The following is a 22,098-nucleotide window of genomic DNA, read 5'->3' as shown; positions in this document are numbered from 1 at the left end:
TTAGGTCTGCTTGGTGCAGAGCTGAGTTCAAGTCCTGGATATCCTTATTAACCTTCTGTCTCATTGATCTGTCTAATATTGACAGTGGGGTGTTAAAGTCTCCCATTATTTAAAAAAAAAGAAAAAACACTGTTAACAAAGGTATGAGAAAATTGTTACTCTCTTACATTGCTGGCAAAAACGTAAATCGGTTCAACCTTTACAGAGGAAATTTGGCAGTATCTACCAAAATGACAAATTATATTCTTTGTATAAATGTATGATAACTGATAAATTATACTATTTCATCAAGCAATTAACTCTACTCCTCGGATACATCTAGGATATACAAATACCCTTGTACATATTCCACTCATACATGGTAATTCATTAAACGGTTGTTGGTAACAGCAAAAGATTGAAACAAAAACTAAGTATCTATTAGTAAGGGGCTGGTTAATTACATTTCGATATACACATAAGAGTGAAATACTCTACAGCCAATGTGATGACCAGTGTTCTTTCTATGCTGATGAGGAAAGATAACTAAGTGAAAAACGGAGATACAAAACTGTGTGTATGGTATACTAACATTTGTCTAAATTGAGAATATGGGTTTTTTTTTCTTATATATGCATTATACATCTGAAAGGAAAATTCATGAAAATAAGTACACTGGATGGCTACAGAAACGGAAACTAGGAAACTAGGGGACAGGTAGATGTAAATGGCAAGGGTATCTCATTGTACACTCTATACTTTTTGCATTTTGAACCATGAACATGTATTACCTACTCAAAAATTAAAATGAAAAGTGATAAAGAAATCTTAAAAGCAAGCCCCTAAAAGTGTACATTATATTCAGGGAACCAGATAAAAAGCAGATTTTTCATCAGAAGAAAATGTTGCCAGAAGACACTGGATGGACTTGAAGTATGGGAAGAAAAAAAACATTGCCAATGTAAAATTCAGTAATCAGTGGAAATCTCTTTCAAAACAAAGGTCTTTGGGTTCTGGTTAGGTTTGGCTAAAGGAAGTCAGTGGTAGAAATCAGAAGTCAAGAGGAAGGAGAAACGAGGGTCTTTCTCCCCTAACCGCTCTGCTTTAGGATCCTCTATAGCAGTAGTTATATCTCTTCAGAGGCACCCTCTCATACAAATCAGTGCTGCTTCCTCTCATCAACCATCTCCTGTCTGTGGGCTCTAGTAATACTTTCTTTTTCCTTTGTCCCTCCATTTCTAGAGCTAACAGCAACTTGCCACAATTGCCATTGTCCAGGTTCACCATATCCTGTCTATTCTCTCAGATCATCATCTAACACCTTTAAAAGTGATTCTGTGAGTAAGCTCCTTCTACTGAATTATCTAGCATGGTTTACATTTACCTAACTGAATCTTGACTGAAATATATCTTAATCAAAAAGAAAATGAAGGTCAGTCTGCCAAGGCCTAGACCTGGGAGGGGAGGCCGCTACTGATAGCCCAGAGGGAAAGAACAAACTGGGGGTATCTGGGATGCAGTGGCCTTAGTCCTTCAGGTGGAACAGTGCAACATGGGAAAGAAAACCAAGCACACAGCTGACAGTTCGTCAGAGAATGAAGAGTACACTGTGGAGAAGGTACTAGACAGGCATGTGGTTAAGGGGCAAGTGGAGTATCTACTGATGTGGAAAGGCTTTTCTGAGGAGCACAATACTTGGGAATCTGAGAAAAACTTGGATTGCCTTTAGCTCATTTCTTAGTTTACAAAAAAGTTTAAGATGATGAAGGAGGGTTAAAATAACAAACCTGGGGAGAAGTCAGAAAGTAAAAGGAAATCCAATTTCTCAAACTGTGCTGACAGTACCAACTCCAAAAAAGAGAACAGAGCAATGATATCACTCGGGGCTTTGAGATAAGACTAGAACCAGAAAAGATCATTGGGGCAACAGATTCCTGTGGCGATTTATGTTTTTAATGAAATGGAAAGACAGATGAAGCAGACCTGGTTCTTGCAAAAGAAGCTAATGTGAAATGTCTACAAAACTATGACAGCATTTTATGAAGAGAGACTGATGTTGCATGCATACCTTGAGGATGCAGAAAACAAAGAGGAAAAAACAGCAAAGGGCTAAAGGAGGGGGTGATCCCTGTCACTTCTCTTAGTACATAATACATTCACATTCCTGTCTCTTCCCTTCTCCCCACCCCTTTCTATCCTAAACACATCGTTGAAAAAATGTGCTTATCACTGTGCTCCACAGGAGAAAAGTTGGTATTGGTTCTCTTTAACATAATTGATAGTCCTATTTATAGGGGGAAAAAATAAAAAAGGAAACAAAAGTGAATTCATTGAAAATCATTCCCTACAAAACAAGGAGCAAATTGTTTCTTAATCTCAATTCCAAAATTAAAAGGGAAAACCTTTTCAAGGTACCATAGCTTAAGAAAATTATAGCTAATAAGTTTCAACCAATAAATTACTAAAAATATATGATTTGCTTAAATATTTTGAATTCTATAATTCTGTTCATTGCTTCTTATATAGCAAACTTGGAAGAAATTCTTCCAGTGCCTTAATCCTGGGATAGTTTCTCATAAGTTTTCTTTGTAAGAAGCAGTGAGCAAAATTTTGTCAATTTTATAATTACAGAAGCATTTCATGTAATTTTTTTTCTTTTTTCTTAATTCCACAGTAAAAGCTGCCAGTATAATATTGTAGTTCTATAAACCAAAAATATTAGTGGGAAAGAAGTTAAAAAAAAAGTTCAGATATATAGTTTTTAAATGATCTGACTTAGCACAAGGTTAAGCCATTCAAAATAAAAAAATTCAAATGTACTTACACCATTCATAATGACTATATACATCCTTTAAAGAATAACTTTTAAAGAATAAAGATCTTCCTAATAGTAGGTTGTAGTCAACTGCTTTTTGCTTTAATTTTTGTATATCCACACTGACCAAGAGAACTATCAAGCTTTCCTTCCTTCAGAATAGAAAAACAATAAATACCATTTTCCAAAACGACACATGTACAGTCCTCTAGATTCTGATATATATAGTAGTGTGGGTGGGATGGGTGGGAACAGGGTATTTCTTTTGCCCTGATCACTTTCTATCCCTGCCAACACAAATATACCAGTTAGTAATCTATCTCTTTGCCCATAAAACAACTACAGTACCAACCGCTTTACTCCAAAATCAATAAAGGGAGCAATGAAGACCAAAATTACAGGTGAAAAGATGCTCGTCACCACTAAGTCCAAATGCAATACTAAGTTTCTAACGATGGCCAATATAAACAAATGCACTAAGAGTTTTTTAATATTGACTTTAGCTACAACAAATCCTATAAACAAAATATTCTAGTGTAATAGGGAAGAACAAAACTATCTCATGAAGTTTAGTAAGAGAAAAGAATTAAGACCACCAACTGAAACAACCCCATCAAAAAGTGGGGAAAGGATATGAACAGACATTTCTCAAAGGAAGACATTCATGCAGCCAATAGACACATGAAAAAATGCTCAGCATCACTCGCCATCAGAGAAATGCAAATCAAAACCACAATGAGATACCATCTCACACCAGTTAGAATGGCCTTCATTAAAAAGTCAGGAAACAACAGGTGCTGGAGAGGATGTGGAGAAATAGGAACACTTTTACACTGTTGGTGGGATTGTAAACTAGTTCAACCATTATGGAAAACAGTATGGCGATTCCTCAAGGATCTAGAACTAGATGTACCATATGACCCAGCCATCCCACTACTGGGTATATACCCAAAGGATTATAAATTATTCTACTACAAAGACACATGCACACGTATGTTTATTGCGGCACTATTCACAATAGCAAAGACTTGGAATCAACCCAAATGTCCATCTGTGACAGACTGGATTAAGAAAATGTGGCACATATACACCATGGAATACTATGCAGCCATAAAAAAGGATGAGTTTGCGTCCTTTGTGGGGACATGGATGCAGCTGGAAACCATCATTCTTAGCAAACTATCACAAGAAGAGAAAACCAAACACCACATGTTCTCACTCATAGGTGGGAACTGAACAATGAGATCACTTGGACTCGGGAAGGGGAACATCACACACTGGGGCCTATCATGGGGAGGGGGGAGGGGGGAGGGATTGCATTGGGGAGTTATACCTGATATAAATGATGAATTGTTGGGTGCTGACGAGTTGATGGGTGCAGCACACCAACATGGCACAAGTATACATATGTAACAAACCTGCATGCTATGCACATGTACCCTAGAACTTAAAGTATAATTTAAAAAAAAAAAAAAAAAAAAAGACCACCAACTGCCTCAAATATATATATATATATATAAAATCATCTCTTCCTCAGAGAGAGAAGACAAAGAGATAGAAGGCTGGATGGCCTAGATTTTTCTTTAAAATGACCAAGTTCACATGTCACAAATGATTAGTAAAGACAGTAGATACAAAATTGGTTAAGGTGCTGAATAAGTGTTCATCAATGTAACGAGTCAGGAAGTAGTAAGAGTGCTATGTGCTGTGGAGATGGGCAATACTTATTGAACCCTACAAGACAAACACCTTTTGTGGGACCCAGACCCCGCAAAAAACAAATGTACCTTTATAATTAGCCTTTCTTCCTGTATTTCCAAGCCATTTCCTAAATTAGTTGAAAGCCTAGACTTAAATTATAAATGCAATCAAGTAAAACTTGATCATAGAGTAAAGACCGAAGTTAGGCTAGGCATAAATGCTGTGTTTGAAATACAGTACAATTTAGCAACATAATCAGAAAATATCAGTGATCTAACATTACATGTGTAGTCTAGTCCAAGATGATCTAGCCACTCAAAATAAGAGACTGATTATACCCACTTAGCTCCATGAAGACAAGACCATTTGGTCTTCTCTCTTAGACAACTTGCCAATACACCTTTTACTCTTTGCCAGTGCACACACCAAATACTACTAGCTGAACTAGTTCCTCCAGTGATTCTTGTGGACCTAGTGGCCGTCAGGCAAATACCTGGTGTCCTATAACTCACCTCTGCCTGGAATGCTGAAATCTATGAACACTTCCTTCCTGTTGGGTAAAAGGAGGTTGTGAAGGCAGCATTAAAATGTGCTTTTCTTTTATGTAAAACTTATACAGTTTATGTTTTCTGCCTGAAAGTCCACTTAGTTTCAGAGTGTTTGACTTTGTTCCACCTGTGAAACTTAACTTAGGAACCAGTATTTAACCAATCTAAAACAAGGCAAGAGGAAAAAAACCAGTAACAACTTAATTAACTCAATTTGCAAAAGTCCCCCAACTTCTCAGGTTTCAGTTTTCTTATCTGCAAAGAATGAATTTGAGGTCCATATGCACAAAGCAAAATCTCTGTTTCTTTAGAAAATACAGCTTAGAAGGACAGTCGACCCAGGTAAAGGTAGACAGAATTATAATTAGCTGATTTAAGACAATTCACCACATGACTTTTTATTTCTGTAACATTGGAAATAACACTCAGGTATAAATAAAAGCAGAATCCACTTTCCTTCCCTGTAGACAACACTAGCAAAACTCTACTTTTTCAAGTCTCCCAGCTGATAGAAGGCAGATCAATACATAAGTATAATTACAAAATAGATTAAGGCTTTTACTAAGGTGGACATATATACCAGACAATACTGCCAGAGAATATAGTAACTTACAATTTTTCCATATAACATATTTTATTTGTAAATGTTATACATATATAAAAGACAGTCTCCTCATTTTTCATATGTCAAGCAAATAAAAAACTTAAATTCATGATATAAATCAAAAGAACTGTAAAAACAGATAATAAATATATTGAAATCTGTTAATATCCAGGTGCCTTAAACATTCGGTTTGCCATCCCTAAGAGGCTCCTCTGCTCCTTCATCTAAGTTATTCCTGTCATTCCTTCAGAGTACAGCAAGTTAGCTCACCCAGCACATTTTCACTGACCTCCAAGACAGGTCAAGTCCCTGTTATGCCCTCTCATTGCACCCTGTAATTCCCTCCTAACTACAATTATATAAAAGTGTAACTGTTTGTTTGATATATCTCTTAGCTCTGTAACATCTTTGAGAACGAGAATTTATCTATCTTATATTCTCTTTTATCCCTAGAAGCAAGCAGAGCTTTACAGAATAAATGAATAATTATGCAGTAATTGTTAGAAAAATTTTTTGATTAAATATTTAAATAAAATAACATACTGTTGTAGATTGACTACTCCTTTAGTAGAACTAACATGTTGCTATTTCCCCATTTTTCTTCTGCTATGGAAAATATAATTAACTTCTCTGTAAAGTGAATACAAATAATGCAAAAAGTTTTCCTTCTAAGAAATCTTACTATTTAGTAAGTCATCAACATAATGTATTTCTTTTGACTTATATTGAACATCTTAGATAAGATTTGCTTCTGCTTAACACATTATTTTTTACATGGGCAGTAGTCGAAAAGCTAGTGTATTCATCCATTTTCTTATTGCTATGAAGAAATACCCGAGACTGGATCATTTATGAAGAAAAAGAGGGGTTTAATGGGACTCACAGTTCTACATGGCTGAGGAGGCCTCAATCACAGCAGAAGGCGAAGGAGGAACAAAGGCATGTCTTACATGTCGGCAGGCAAGAGAGCGTGTGCAGGGGAACTGCCCTTTATAAATCCATCAGATCTCATGAGACTTATTCACTATCATGAGAACAGCACAGGAAAAACCTGACCCCATGATTCAATTACCTCCCATTGGGTCCCTTCCATGACACATGGGGTTTATGGAAGCTACAACTCAAAATGAGATTTGGGTGGGGACACAGCCAAATCATACCAGCTAGCAGGCAATGCAAGAGAAGTCAATAAATGACATATAACCAAAGAACTCTGAAAGTTTTGTAAGAATTTTCACATAACAACGCTAAAATTAACAAAGATTATATAGATGAAAGAGGGAAAAAATGTGTGAAACAGTAATACTTCTTGCTTACGAATAATTTCTTTTAATACTTATTTTCCTCAAAAATCAGTAGAGAATAACTGAAACACTTTTGGTAATCTGCAAAATAATGTAAACATTTTCTTTGTAGTGTTATTAATTTTTTGTTTATTATTTTTGTCTACATAACCAATTCTTTAAGGAAATCATTTATCTCTCCAACACTTCTATGGTTCTGATGGGGCAGCCAACATAGTACGGCTGGGGATATGTTCTGAGAAATGCATCATTAGGTGATTTTGTCCTTGTGTGAACATCACTGAATGTATTTCCACAAACCTAAATGGTATAGTCTACTACACACCCGGGCTACAAACCTGTATAGCATGTTACTGTACTGAATACCATAGGCAACTGTAACAATAGTATTTGTGTATCTAAACACAGAAAACTAAGTAAAAATACAGTATAAAACAAGCTTGTCCAACCCGCAGCCTGCGTGCAGCCCAGGTGGCTTTCAGTGAGGCCCAACACAAATTCGTAAACTTTCTTAAAACGTTACATAATCTTTTTGCAATTTTTTTTTTCTTAGCTTACAAGCTGTCATCAGTGTTACTTAGTTTATATATGGGCCAAGACAATCCTTACTCTTCCAGTGTGGCCAGGAAAGCCAAAAGATTGGACACCCCAGTGTAAAATATAAAAGCTGTTTATGTGTATAGGCCACTTACCAGGAATGGAGCTTGCAAGAATGATGTCGCTGTGGGTGAGTCAGTGAGTGAATGGTGAATGAATGTAAAGGCCTATGACATGACTATACACTAATGTAGAAATATAAACACTGTATATGTAGGCTGGAGTGCAATGGCGTGATCTTGGCTCACTGCAACCTCCGCCACCTGGGTTCAAGTGATTCTCCTGCCTCAGCCTCCCAAGTAGCTGGGATTACAGGCGCTTGCCACCATGACCAGCTAATTTTTTGTATTTTTAGTAGAGACAGGGTTTCACCATGTTGGCCAGGATCCTGGGTCTCAATCTCTTGACCTCCTGACCCACCTGCCTCGGCCTCCCAAAGTGCTGGGATTACAGGCATGAGCCACCACGGCTGGCCTTTTTTTTTTTTTTTTTTTAATACTTAAACTTGAGTAAGATTTGTCAGGTATAATCAAAAAGTTCAAATATAAATACATTCACATATTCCTTCCAGCATCACAAAATAAATATAATTTTTTAATACAGTTTTTTTTTGTTTTTTTTTTTTTTAGGTCAGGTGTGGTAGCTCATGCCTGTAATCCCAGAACTTTGGGAGCCTGAGGTGGGCAGATCATCTGAGGTCAGGAGTTCGAGACCAGCCTGGCCAACATGGTGAAATTCCATCTCTACTAAAAATACAAAAAATTAACCAGGCATGGTGACGGATGCCTGTAATCCCAGTTACTCAGGAGGCTGACGCAGGAGAATTGCTTAAACCCAGGAGGAGGAGGCTGCAGTGAGCCAAGATCATGCCACTGCACTCTAGCCTGGGCAACAAAGCCAGACTCCATCCATCCATCCATCCATCCATCCATCAAGGTTTTTTTTTAAACTGCCTCACTCTTACAAATCTAAATAATACATTCTAAACTCTCCTTCCGTCCTACAATTTTAAATATATACAAATCAATTTTTAAAGAGGCACAATGTACATGCACGTATTTAAATTTCTCTTTGGTTTTGTTTTATATTCTGGATTTCTTCTTCAGCTTTACATATTCCAACCTTCCTACAGAACTTTAAATTTTAACCATCATATTTTCTTAATTTCAAATTCATTTTTCATATCTCATTATTCCTTTCACACAGCATGATATTGATGATTTTAATGTTGTACATAACTTCTCAATTCTCTCTAGAAATGCTAATTATAGATTCTATATTTCATTTTTATTTTCAACATTAACACTGTTTCTTTCAAAATTATTTTTCACTTTTTCATTGCATTTTTTCATATTGAAGGCATTTTTGAATATCTGATGATTCTTAGATATTAATATGTAAAAATCAGGCCATATGTAAATAATTGGGAGCCCTATGAGCATGAGTCTGGAGTTTCTTGGCTGATGAATTTTTCTTTAGAGTAATTAAGGAATTAGCAGCCTCAATGAGGAATCTGTAAATGCTAGAACGCAAAGGTCATTGCTCTAGGGTTAATTTATATAGAGGAAATTAAAAAGTAGTATAGGCTGAGTATCCCTTATCTGAAATGTTCAGAATTAGAAGTGTTTCAGGTTTTGGATTTCATAGTATTTGTATTTATACTTACTGATTGAGCATCCCTAATCCAGAAATCTGAAATCTGTAATGTTCCAATGAGCATTTCCTTTGAGTATCATGTCAGCACTCAAAGAGTTGTGAATTTTGGAGAATTTCAGATGTCAGATTTTGGATTATCACATTAGGGATACTCAACCTCTAATGCTGTTTCCCCACCCCAACCTGACCATAAGGCCTGGTGATTGAACTAAATAAAAAAAATTGTAATTAATTTCTTTATCTGCATCCTCCTCAAAATAAATGTTTCACATAATACTACTTATCCTATGAGACATACTCTGACACTTTCTATTGCAATTTGTAATGATGAGTGATTTTATAAACCACTGTTGTGGTGTGAGTACAATTTGAGGTATAAATAAATAACGGATGAAACTGTGACTTGTTCTGCTGTGTTTCAATGACCATTCCTCTATCTGCTTTCTGTCCCCCAGAAAACTGTAGAACTCATTCATTCACTGATAATCTTTATTTATTTTCATTCTCTTCTCTCTTTTACTTCTTTACTATCGTTTTAGTGGGTTCTTAGGAGGGCAGAGGAGGGATAATCACAAATGTTCAGTTTTTAATCTTTAATTTGAAGTTCTCTATAAGCATTTTTTAAAAACCAGGATTTTCAGCCGGGAGTGGTGGCTCACGCCTATAATCCCAGCACTTTGGAAGGCGGAGGTGGGCAGATCACCTCTGAGGAGTTCAAGACCAGCCTGGCCAACATGGTGAAACCCCATCTCCACTAAAAATACAAAAATTATCTGGGCGTAGTGGTGCACACCTGTAGTCCCAAGTACTCTGGGGCTGAGGCATAAGAATCACTTGAACCTGGGAGGCAGAGGTTGCAGTGAACCAAGATCACACCACTGCACTCTGGCCTGGGTGACAGAGAGACTCTGTCTCAAAAAAACAAAACAATGGTCCGGGCACAGTGGTTCATGCCTGTAATCCCAGCACTCTGGGAGGCCGAGGCGAGTGGATCACGAGGTCAGGAGATCGAGACCATCCTGGTTAACACGGTGAAACCCCGTCTCTACAAAAAAGCCGGGCGAGGTCGTGGGCGCCTGTAGTCCCAGCTACTCAGGAGGCTGAGGCAGGAGAATGGCATGAACCTGGGAGGCGGAACTTGCAGTGAGCCGAGATCGCGCCACTGCACTCCAGCCTGGGTGACAGAGCGAGACTCCGTCTCAAAAAGAAAAAACAACAACAACAACAACAACAACAACAACAAAACAAACAAACAGGATTTTCCTAACCTCCTTCTGGCCTGATGTAAGCTCTCTCTGCTAACTATCATAGCCTAAACTGCCGTATTCTGGGACTTAACCATTAGAGCTTCCCAAGGCAATATGGAGAATTAAAAAGAAAAGTAAAGTGCTTGTAGCAACCAGAGGAATCTGTGTATCAAAATTCCATTTAACTATTAAAACTTAAAGTAAAATTACGGTTACATGTTCAAAATTAAACCTGAATACTTAAGTGAAAAAATAAACATTACTTTTTGCGGGAATAATTTAGGAAAGGTTTCTTCTTCAGAAGAAATTATCAAAAACAAATTCTCAAACACATCAAGAAAAATAATGCATTTATAAGAAGTAAAAAGTACTTACACAGCAAGGCTACTCAAAACATATTGTACGTGCTCACATTCATCTGGGAATGATGCACTGGCTGTTGTAAAACAACAAAGTGCAGTCTGAAGAACCTGAAGCTGTGGCAAAGGGACCTGCCATCTTCCAGCATAATCTTCAACCACCTGACAGGGAAGCAATCCAGATATTACTATAGAAAATCTTCTCAACATCTCGAGTTTAAAAATTTGCATAAAAGTTACTGGATAAATTAAAATATTAGTTCAGCAGGAAGACAGGTGACTGGAGGGAGGGATCTTCTATACTGTTTATTTTCATGACATATATCTGAAAAGAAAATCAATTATTATCTTTGAAAAGATGTAAAATATAGTGTATGAATGTCTACTATTCAACTGCCATTTTTTTTTTTTACCAAATTTTGTTAACTAATGCCCTTTATCTCCCATGTCCAGCTTTAGTGAAAATAATATTCAATATTAAAATAGCTAGCGAGTAGAATATAGTAATAAAGAAAATTAGAAATGATCATGCATTATCATTATTATAAGGCTCTAAGCATTCTGGCAATAAAGGAATATTCTGGCAACAAAAGATATGACATGATACTCTGATTATGAATATTTAACCTGTACTATATTATGGGGAAGAGTCGAGAATACAGTCAGTCTCGGCTCTGTCACTTAACTAGTTTTATTAATCTGCTTAGGTCAACAGGTCATCTTACTTCTCAGTGCATTAGTTTCCTCACTATAAAATGGAGATGACAATGCTCTCTGAAGCCCAATTGGGGTAATTTATGAGAAACATTTTAGAAACATCAATTGCTATGTTGCAAGAATGCTATATTAAAACAATATATTATATTAACAAAATTCATCATCTAAAACTACTGTCTGCAGGCGAGATTTGGCCTGCCACCTGTTTTTGTACATCCACGAGGTAAAAGTGATTTTACATTTTTAAGTGGCTGGAAAAACAAATCACTTTGTGATATGTGAAAATTACATGAAATTCAAATTTCAATATCTATAAATAAGGTTTTATTGGAACACAACCAGGTTTATCCATTTATGTTTGTTTATGGCTGCTGTCCTGCTACAACAACTGAGTTCAGTAGTTGTGACAGAAGGAATATGGCTTACAAAGCCTTAAATATTTAATGTCTGTCCTTTTACAGAAAAAAGTTTGCTGACTCCTGATATTCAAGCTAAGAAAACTAGAATACAAAAGGCAAGAACAGAGCCGAAAAGACTTTTCACACTAATCACTTCCTACTGGGAGACAATTTTCCATGGGTCTCTCACATTTCTACAATTTTTCAAAAAGCCCTAGCTGACTTTATCTTTTTGAAGATATTTATAGCAAGCAGCCTTGAAAAACAGAGATGATGTCTCCCTCCAGAGCAGAGAACCACTTTATATCCAGTATAATAAAGACATTGTCTCCCTCTAGGGCAAAGCTCAGGCAGATATGCTTGCAGACCATTGTAAAAGATTAGGGTTCCTTAAACTTGAGGTTCCTCAACTGTGATGAAAACCTACTAAGTGTAGCATCCACTTGGGCTACCATGTCAACTGTATGAGACTTGAGGTAGCAAGGGGCACCATCATGAACATGAAACTCATGCTGCTTGCTGTGCCATGATTAATAAAGTCCATTATCTCTGACTCAAGAGTTTCGTGTCTTCTGCCAGAACCTGTAAAACTGTGGCAGACAAACTTGAATAAAAGCTCACTCTTCACAGTTCTTGACAATTCCCAATAGCAATACCAGGTACTCATACATCTTTCCAATATTTCTGGGAACACATACAGATAAAAAAGAAAGCTAAAGGAGATTGTTTCTGAACTTGTATCTCGTCTGGATCTTGCAGTTTTCACTAGCTGGAAAGTAAAAACCACTACTAACTATGCTGTCATCAGTACAGATGAAAAAAGGAGGAATGTTAGAAAAAACATTGGTAACCTGGCTCTAAATTTTCTCTTCCCTGAAGTCTCTGACCAGCTTTATTGCCTTTCCCTGGTTACCAAACCCCTACTCTGGTGCCACATAAAAAATAGGTACCCGACAGCCTCATATTTTTCTTGTTCACAGTCCATGTCTACTTGCAACCTTACCTGCTCCCTATTTATGGGTTGGGTTTATCTCCTTAGAAGAGAAGCTTTCTACTTTCTCAGGTCCTGTTCTCATTATAGCTTCCTTCATTCATTCAGATTCAGCTACCAATGCACTGCCTGGTCTAGCTGAGCCCAGACCTAACACAATACAAGTCCTTGTGGACAACACTTCCATTAGGTTTGCTACAATACCCTGAAAGGGACATAAACAAAATCAACTGAAATTTAGATACCATCTTACATTGTTTAATGTCGTGTCAGGCACTGTAATTCATTATAACACTATTTCTCTTTGAAATATTTTCTCTCTATATATATAAAATAAGTACATTACAGTGCCCTATTAAAATGAAATTTTTTTCCTGTGCTGTGAGTGCTAATCATAAGCACTCAGCTAATCTGTGTGTTCTACCAGGCCACAAGGCAGTAAGCACATCTTTCACTTTCTTTCTTTTTTGGTATTCTAGTAGGTTGCCATTAACATAATGGTGGCCAGGATAACGCTGAAGCTGCTGAAAACATACAAGAATACTGTTTTCCAAGATCTTAAAAACCCACTCTTACTACAGTTCTAAACTTTTAAAGAAAATCGTCTAAGAAGCAGAGGATTAAGGCCAGCAATCTTTATGGATTGTGGAAGCCCTTTTCTCATTTTGAAGAGCATAACAAACATTAGTGAATATTTACAGAAATTATAGGAATACTGCTGACAGAAGCAGTAGCCAAGGCCAGATGCATGCTATGATATAAAGGGAGTTGAAGAGGACAGAGCTGATGCCAAAGAAAGATGTTAGACTATTCTAATAATCTGGCAGCACTTTCAAGAGCATATACTCTGCTCTAAATGGGATATAGTATATACTATAAAATGTCGTATCTTAATTGACCAAGGTAGATTAATGTGGGAATGAGAGAAGACTTGTCAGTCAAAACTGTCAAAATGTAAACTTAATATAAAACTATTAAGTTAAAATTACATTAAATCATTTAGGAACCCTAAAATGTATCACCTAAATTGTTAAGGACTGATTTTTTTCCTCCTAAAATTCATATGTTGAAGCCCTAACCCTCAATGGCACTGTATTTGAAGATAGGGCTTTGAGGAAGTAATTAAGTTTAAATGAGGTCATAAAGGTGAAATCCTATTCCAGTAGAATTGGTGGTGAGGAGGAGGAAGAGTGAAGAAGAAGAGGGAGGAGGAATGAGGAAGAGGGAGGAGGAGTGAGGAAGAGTGAGAGGCATGAGGAGGAGTGAGGAGGGGGAGGGAAGAAAAGGAGGAGGCAGAAAGACCTCTCTCTTTCTCTATGCACATTCACCAAAGAATGGCCGTGTGAGCACACAGCAAGAAAAGGTCATCTGCAAGCCATGAAAAGAGCCCTCACTAGAACATGACCATGCTGGCATCCTGATCTGGGAATTCCAGTCTCCAGAACTGTGAGAAAATAAATGTATGTTGTTTAAGCCACCCAGCATTCTCTTATGGCAGCCTAAGTAATACACAACTATTTAAACATATAAAGTGATCAAGTAAAATATCGGTATCTGTTTCTTAATTGACCTCTCCTTTTTTGTAATATAACAAAGAAAACTACCAAACATTAGTTTGTCACTGAGCAAACAATGATCTTCGTATCTAAACCCATATTAACAGACTAGATCATTAACACAGTATCAAACATGTCTTTATTTGTATTAGTTGGCTATTCACATCCCTGTTATTCTCTCCTCCCTGAAGACTCCCATTGTCATCAACTTTCCCTACCTCAAACAGCTCACAGTTCATAGGTGTCAATCAAGCTATTCACTAATATTAAGTTCATCATTTGTTTACAGCGAATCCAGTCACTTTTAAAAACTGTAACAGGCCAGGCACAGTGGCTCACGCCTGTAATCCCAACACTTTGGGAGGCCGAGGTGGGCGGATCACAAGGTCAAGAGATCGAGACCCTCCTAGCCAACATGGTGAAACCCTGTCTCTACTGAAAATACAAAAATGAGCTAGGCGTGGTGGCACGCGCCTGTAGTCCTAGCTACTTAGGAGGCTAAGGCAGGAGAATCACTTGAACTGGGAGGCAGACGTTGCAGTGAGCCGAGATCGTGCCACCGCACTCCAACCTGGCGACAAAGTGAGACTCTGTCTCAAAAAAAAAAAAAGTTAACAAACCAGAAGACATGTCACAATGACCCTCCATTTTAGGAGCGTCAAAGAATGGCTGTGATACACACCTGTATGAATGTGTTGAACACAGACTAATACAATCTGTGCACTGATAAGTTTGCTAATTTTCTAAATACCTAAAATGTTTTAAAACACATTAGATTAGTCTTACCCCCTTGAGTATGCTTATGTTATTCATATGTAATGTAGTTGTATATATAAAAATATTTCCTAGCTATCCATTGAGAGATCCTAGAAGCAATGACTCTACAGTAACAGTAACACACTTAGTGCCCAAATCTTGGTTCATAAAATGAACAAAGCAGTTGATTCCAGAGCTGGGATAGGGAAAACACAAGATGAGCCTGGAACATCTTGTGTTGCCAGAAAGTAGAGAAATGCTGTGAAAAACAACAGGATATGAGAATATGGGAGTCAACCTGAAGGAGCTCCAAAAGGCTAAAGCTGGCACAACTTGAACAACAAAATAATGATAGCATTGGACTTTAATCCATACAATAAATTAAATATATGTAAGTCCATACTGATACAAATAATAAATGTTAGCAATGAAACAGCTGTTTCTTACAGTGAAAGAAGGAAAAAGACAGAGAAGCACCACTAGGCAGACACCACAATGACAAATGTTGCAGACAACATCCATGCATTGATGTTAATAGTGAGTGAAAGTTTGAGGAGAAGCAGGATTTGCAGTCTCAAAGTATCTCCCCCAAGACATTTATCAACAGATACATAGACAGTAACATTAGAGTGGAAAATCCCCACAAACATAAACTTAAAGCCATCAAGGTAAATATCACCTGTGAACTATATAATAAAGTACACTATTATCATGAATCTCTTCATAACAATACATTGAGAAAGACACAATGCCATTTTTGTGGTACTTCTGCCAAAAATGCATAGACTGATTCCAGTCACGAGAAAACATCAGACAAACCCAAACTGAGGGATATTCTAAAAAATATTAATAACTGATCAGTGTTCTTCAAAAATGGCAAGCAAAGGCAAGGAAAGACTGAGGAACTGTTTGGAAGGGACTAAGGAGAAACAACTAAATACAACGTGAGATCATGGATAACATCCTGCAATCGGAAAAGAACATTAGTGGAAAAATTTGAAAAGGTCTACAATTTTGTGACTATTGTACCAATGTTACTTTCCTGTTCTTGATAGCTATACTGTATTCTGTAAGTCTAAAATTAGTTCAGTTTTAAAAATTTTAAAAACAAATCTATCTGTTCAACCTTTTCCCTCAAATTTCAATGTTGTTATAGATTTTCTGGATGTTATTTGATAACATAAGCAGATTTCTACATTTACTTTTTCTACTTTATTGCCTATTTGCACCTCAAGATTTGCCCTTGCCTGTAGGTATTATTTTAAGAGTCAGATGGAAAAATAAAGCAGGTAAATTGGCAGCAGAATGGAAGGCTTTGGAAGCAGACAGACCTAGGTTTGAATTCCAGCTCTGTCACTTATTAGCTGGTAACCTTAGCAAAGTCATTAAACTTCTATTCTAAATTACCTATAAAATGAATTTAATATCACTTTAACCACAGGCCTACTGAAAATTTAAGACATATATTAAAATATAGGATAATTTCTGGCATGTAACAAAGAAGAGCTATCAGATATAAAAATGGTACAGATATAAAGTGCACCATTACTAGTGCACCTTGTTTTAAGAAAAGAAAATGACAAAATCAAGCTTGCTTTAGTGACAATTTCATTACATCATTAACAACTGGTTCATTATTTGTTTCCAAGTATGATTAATTACAACAAATTTTACTCACTTTTAGCAAGCAAACAGATCACTCCTAAATAAAATCTGAAAACGACTGCTGAGTTTCAGCTACTTAGTTAGATACTCATCTGACAAACGAAGCATATCCTACGTACGGCAATATAAATAAAACGCTACATGCCTGAACAGATACCTGAAGACTCACTGTTTTTACAATTCTCCCTGGAGAGTGAAAAAGATAAATTGTTTGGAAAAAAGAGAGTCACTTGTCAATTTGACCTTTTCTATCAGGATAATCATGTAATGGAAATCTAAAAGTCATGTTTAAAAAAAAAAACAAACCACCAAAATGGTTTAGAAATACATTCCAAGTCAAAAGTTGTTGGAAATCTGCAAAGAACATAATCTACAGTAGCAAGCAACTAAAACCTGGTACTTTTGGGGGCTTAGTAAAGCATACTGTTCAACTCACTACTCCTTAAAAGCTGGTATTTATACAACATTAATGTATTTGATAGGTTCTGTAAATGTAATAAGACAGAACCTTTTCAAAATGGAAAATGGAGTAAGCATCTCTCTAAAATATTAATATTCCATACAATCATACTGTTAAAAGGAATCTTGAAGATTATCTAGTCCAACCTACCAACCAGAGCAAAAATACCCATTACAGTATCACTCCCAGAGAGTTAACCAACATGAATACTGTTACTCATGGGGAATGCAACATCTCAAATGACAATTTACTTAACTTTACAGACATCTTTATTAGAAAATTATTCATTATGAAGCAAAAACAGATAGATGTGACATCCATCTATCAGTTCTAGTTTGAAGTTTTAAAATTATGTAAATAAAACATGCACTATCCCATCAAATATTATAAGGCAGCTCTCAGATACATCTTTATTATAGTCTCTACTTAGATTAAATATCTGCTATCCTTTCATCATTTTAACTATTTCTCCATAGTCTACAAAATTTTCAGTTCTCATTAGCATATCTGTCTGTGCTCCAAAATGTGCATGTTCCTCTTAAACAAAGCTCCCAAAATGTAACATAAGACTTCCGTCAACTCTAGTCAGAATTAGTTGGACTATCATCTCCCTGTTTTTGACTCTATGATAATATTAATTTAGCTTGAAGTTACTTTAGGTTGACTCAGCAAAAATACTTTTTCATATAGATCCCATAACTTTTTATAGTTGATTTTTTACGGTATAACTGTACGTTAATCCTCTCACTTTTCCCATTCTTAGTTTCAGCCCAAACCTTCAATACTACCTTTTCCTCCTAGTTTGTGGCACCTATAAATCTGAAAAGTTAGTTTTTTATCATCAAAGTTGTATACAAAAAAAATTCACACAGAGATATTTATAATAGTACCAAGTTCAGTTCCTTAGCTATCCTTAGAACCATTAATCAGTATTCTTTAGGCAAGAGTGTTAAGTCAGTTACTAATACCAATCCATCCCCCATCTCCCTATCTATCTATAAGAATACTATGAGAAGTTTTGTATACAAAACCATGCTGAAATCCATATATGCTGAGTCTGTCATCTCTCTCACAGCCATTACCAGTAATCCATTTTTTTAAAGTAGAAAAAAAAATTTGGAATGACCTGATTTAATGAACCCATAGTGATGGCTAGAAATGAAGAGCTCCCTTTCTAACCATCAATAATTTTGCTCAACATTATATTACTTTTAGTGGTCATCTGTTCCCATAACCTACCTTTTTGAAAAACAGAATATTTCCCCATATCTAGACTAACAGTATGTCTTCAGTTATTTGTATCTTCAAATCTTAAATAAAGTGTTTCCTGTCCCACCCCTCCCCAGTATCCTGGGATGAGATTTAAACTTATTTAAAATACCCTATCAGCTTTCCCTACCTGTTTTGGGCTTTAATACTTTTAACCACAGTTAGTTACTAATTTGAAAGTCATTCACCTTGTTAGATATTTCAAAAATAAAATGAAGTAGTTTTATTTTTCTATGCAAAGCAGAAGGTCTACCCCCTTCATTCACACTGGCTGATTTAATAGAAGATAATGAACATGCACAAGAAGGAATGAAATTAAATAATGTTATAGGAATTAATTCCATCCAAGAGGAAAGAATATGTGTCAAAACCCTACTAACTAGTTTAACAAAGAAATCAGTCAGATACAAAAGTTTCAAATGTAATAAGTATTATACTTGCTAATATAGGGATTCCAGAATTAGCATATTAAGCATGTATTATATCAAATACAAAGAAATTATACAAAGGAATTCAGCCTATGATGTAGTTTTATTTACATTCACAATAGTCACCTAAAATTCAACATATATACAAAACAAGGGGCTTTGGTGACTCATGAAATACGGTGAAGCTACAACACAGAGTATACAGAATTACTTCTACACTAAAAAAAAAAACCTTGGTTTTCAGAAATGATTTCCATTAAACACACAGTAAATAACTCTTTGAACCAAGACATTTGACATTAATATTTAAAATCAGTTGTGACTTCTTCAGTTTTTTAAAATATTCTGTTAAATTGCATTCTGTTAGTTTACATAAAAATAGTATTACAGCATGTTTCATTTATCTTTCCTATGTGTTATTTTGAAAAGGTATCCCTATCTCAGAAGCAGTATAATTTTTCTGACATTCCCACAAATGCAAGTTTTTCATAGATATATTTCATAAATTAAATGAAGAACAATGATTCCCCACACAAATTTAAGTCTGTAACTTTTTCTCTTTTTTGTAGCAACCAACATTTTATAAGCCACGGCAAAGAAATGGAAAACAGACTGCCTATATTGGTGCGTGAAAGAGAGATGAGTAGAGAAGGTTAAACAACAAAAATTCATTCAGAATCCTCCTCCTCTATTCTGATTCTTGTATTTTTATCCTCTTCCTAAATTCTGGACATGGTAAGTTTGGGGCAAACTTTTTCTCTTTTTCTCTACATTCCTGTTTATAAAATAAGAACTTACTCCATCTCAAAAAATACTAGTGAAAGAATGATTTTCCACCTTCCCTAAAATTCTTTTACTCCATGGAAGTAAAATCAACAATACTAGTAAGAGTCTATCAGCTCCTGGCCAAGGTTAATGTATTGGTCTGGTTCTCATATCCCTCCTGAGTTGTCTACTTCCACCACGTTTGAGGCAGGTTAGAGTCCTCCACGTGGCAGCTTAGGTATCTGCCTAAAGATCCAAATTTCCTCTTATAAATAGTAGGTCATTTTAAAGGCTTTTGATGAATTTTGACCCCTGCCAATTTTTCATTTGATTCCAAAATCAGACCTAAGAGTAGTATATTAAACGCTTCCTTCATAAATATTAAAATTGGTGCATGGACAAGGGAACCCCAAAATATATGCACAAGAAGTACATGAAGATCAGATTAAAATAAGGGATGAACAAACACCAACTCTAGGATGAGGTTTGCTCAGTTTCAAGAACTAAATTTGTTTAAAAAAAAAAAAAAACAGATGATGCACTCACAATTAACAGTGGAAGAATTAAAGAAAAATAAAAGGAGGGCATACTGATTAAGATAGAAGAGGGACTTCCTTGGGAATAAGAGTTTACTCTTAGAGGCTAGACTAGACAGGTATCAAAAAAGAAAAGGAGATACATATCAGAAGTAACTGTACTTAAAGATGAAATCAGAGGGAAAAAAAAGAATATAGATGTTACTCAAAATAAAGGAAGGGTGACTGGTTACAAAAGTACCTAACTGCGGGACAGAAGGTAACGATGAGATGGAAATGTCAAGAGTGAACCAGACTGGAGATCCAACTATGGCAATATGGCAAAAGCTTGCTTTTTCAAAGACAGATAGAAAGTCTATAATAAAAGCAACTGAAAAACCACACCTTGAAGACTGAGACTACTATACAAGTAATATAAAATCTGTACAGATTTGATAAAAAGCAGGAAGATTACCTTAAAATATCTGAAGCATTTCAGGTACATTTCACGTTACTAGTTACTACAAATGACAACATATGGTATGGCACTATGCCATAGAGAAAAGTGCTCCAGAAAGTCAAAGTTAGGGCTCAGGGGAGTGAATGGGAAAAGCTATGCTGAAAAGAAACAAAGTTAAGAGGTCAGTCTTGGGTTCAATGTTGTGCTGGTAAGATTTTTTTTCTTAAGTCAGAGACGAGAGTGAGCAAAATTTGCTTGATATTGAATGCTTTTTGATGAACTTGGAACTCCTTGACTTTCCTTCTCTAACCATATGGAAGACACTACAAGAGATAACTGAAGGAACAAAAAAACCAAGAGAAAAGAAAAGGAAGATAGGCGAGGCAAATTTAGGAACAGGCTCAAATGTAAACAAACACAAAAACCAGCTGCTTATCTGAAATGACATATCCTACTATTGCTGAAAGAAATGTAACAAAAAGGAATGTTTATTCTACCAATAAAGTAGAACATATTATGCAAGGCCTAGAATAATTAAAAGCAGAGCAAAGAAAAGTTCTAAAAGAGAAGCAGCAGAAGATATATTGTTTTTACTGGGCTCCTAAAAGCACAGACTTCAGAAACGACAAAAGCATTTCCACTTTAGGTACCCGTTCAAAGGTTATTATCCAAATAATACAATTATGGGGGCACAAAAAGAGTGTTTTTATGATAGGCCTAAAACTTTCAGGGGGCATGGCAACAGTCTAGGTAGCACAGGACTAAAAATGTCTTGGCACACGTTTGGGGCTAGAGAAATACAGATGCAAGAGCAGAACACAGGTTGTGGAGACTGCAAGGCAATGATTATGCTTGAAGCTTTACAAACTACAAGTAAGTGATATGCTCTTTGTAACAGGCAGTAGAAGTGGTGCCAATAAGTATGCCACTCCATACTTATTTCAGCATAAGGAGTACTGGGAAAACACAGAAGAAATAGAAATTAAAAGCTTTTAATATGATGGAAATCTAAAGTAGGAAACATCAATTAAGATGAAGTACCTAGGGCTACCATCCATGGCAATTTGTAAACTTTGCAATAAGACAGAAATTCGGATACTACTTTCAGGAAGGAGGAAATAGGGTAAGAGCACCCCCCACAAAATATGGTAAACAGTGGCACAATTAACCACTTGATGAGTTTTCCTAGTAAAATGTAAGCACAAGTTATGGCCACTGGCAGTTGGCACAACTAACTGGCACACTGGTGAGCCTGGTGAGGTTGAAAACAACATTCACTTGGTATCCTGTTTTCTGTACATCCATCAT

The 22,098-nt window shown here is 36.2% G+C and overlaps 2 protein-coding genes across 4 annotated transcripts in view; one reads left to right on the top strand and one right to left on the bottom strand.

The window, feature by feature from the left end:
• Positions 1-22,098, top strand: part of CGGBP1 (CGG triplet repeat binding protein 1) — a 96,236-nt gene that overhangs the window by 50,538 nt on the left and 23,600 nt on the right. The gene's annotated exons all lie outside the window — the stretch shown is intronic.
• LOC105501644 (zinc finger protein Rlf) overlaps positions 1-22,098 on the bottom strand; it is a 78,454-nt gene that overhangs the window by 40,042 nt on the left and 16,314 nt on the right. Inside the window, exon 2 of the mRNA XM_011927658.1 lies at positions 10,827-10,972. Coding sequence (XP_011783048.1) covers positions 10,827-10,972 — 146 coding nt within the window. The remainder of the gene's footprint in view (positions 1-10,826; positions 10,973-22,098) is intronic.

This window comes from Colobus angolensis, unplaced genomic scaffold, assembly GCF_000951035.1.
Source record: "Colobus angolensis palliatus isolate OR3802 unplaced genomic scaffold, Cang.pa_1.0 Scaffold73, whole genome shotgun sequence".
NCBI lineage: Eukaryota > Metazoa > Chordata > Mammalia > Primates > Cercopithecidae > Colobus > Colobus angolensis.
This window is presented reverse-complemented; position numbering and strand designations above follow the sequence as displayed.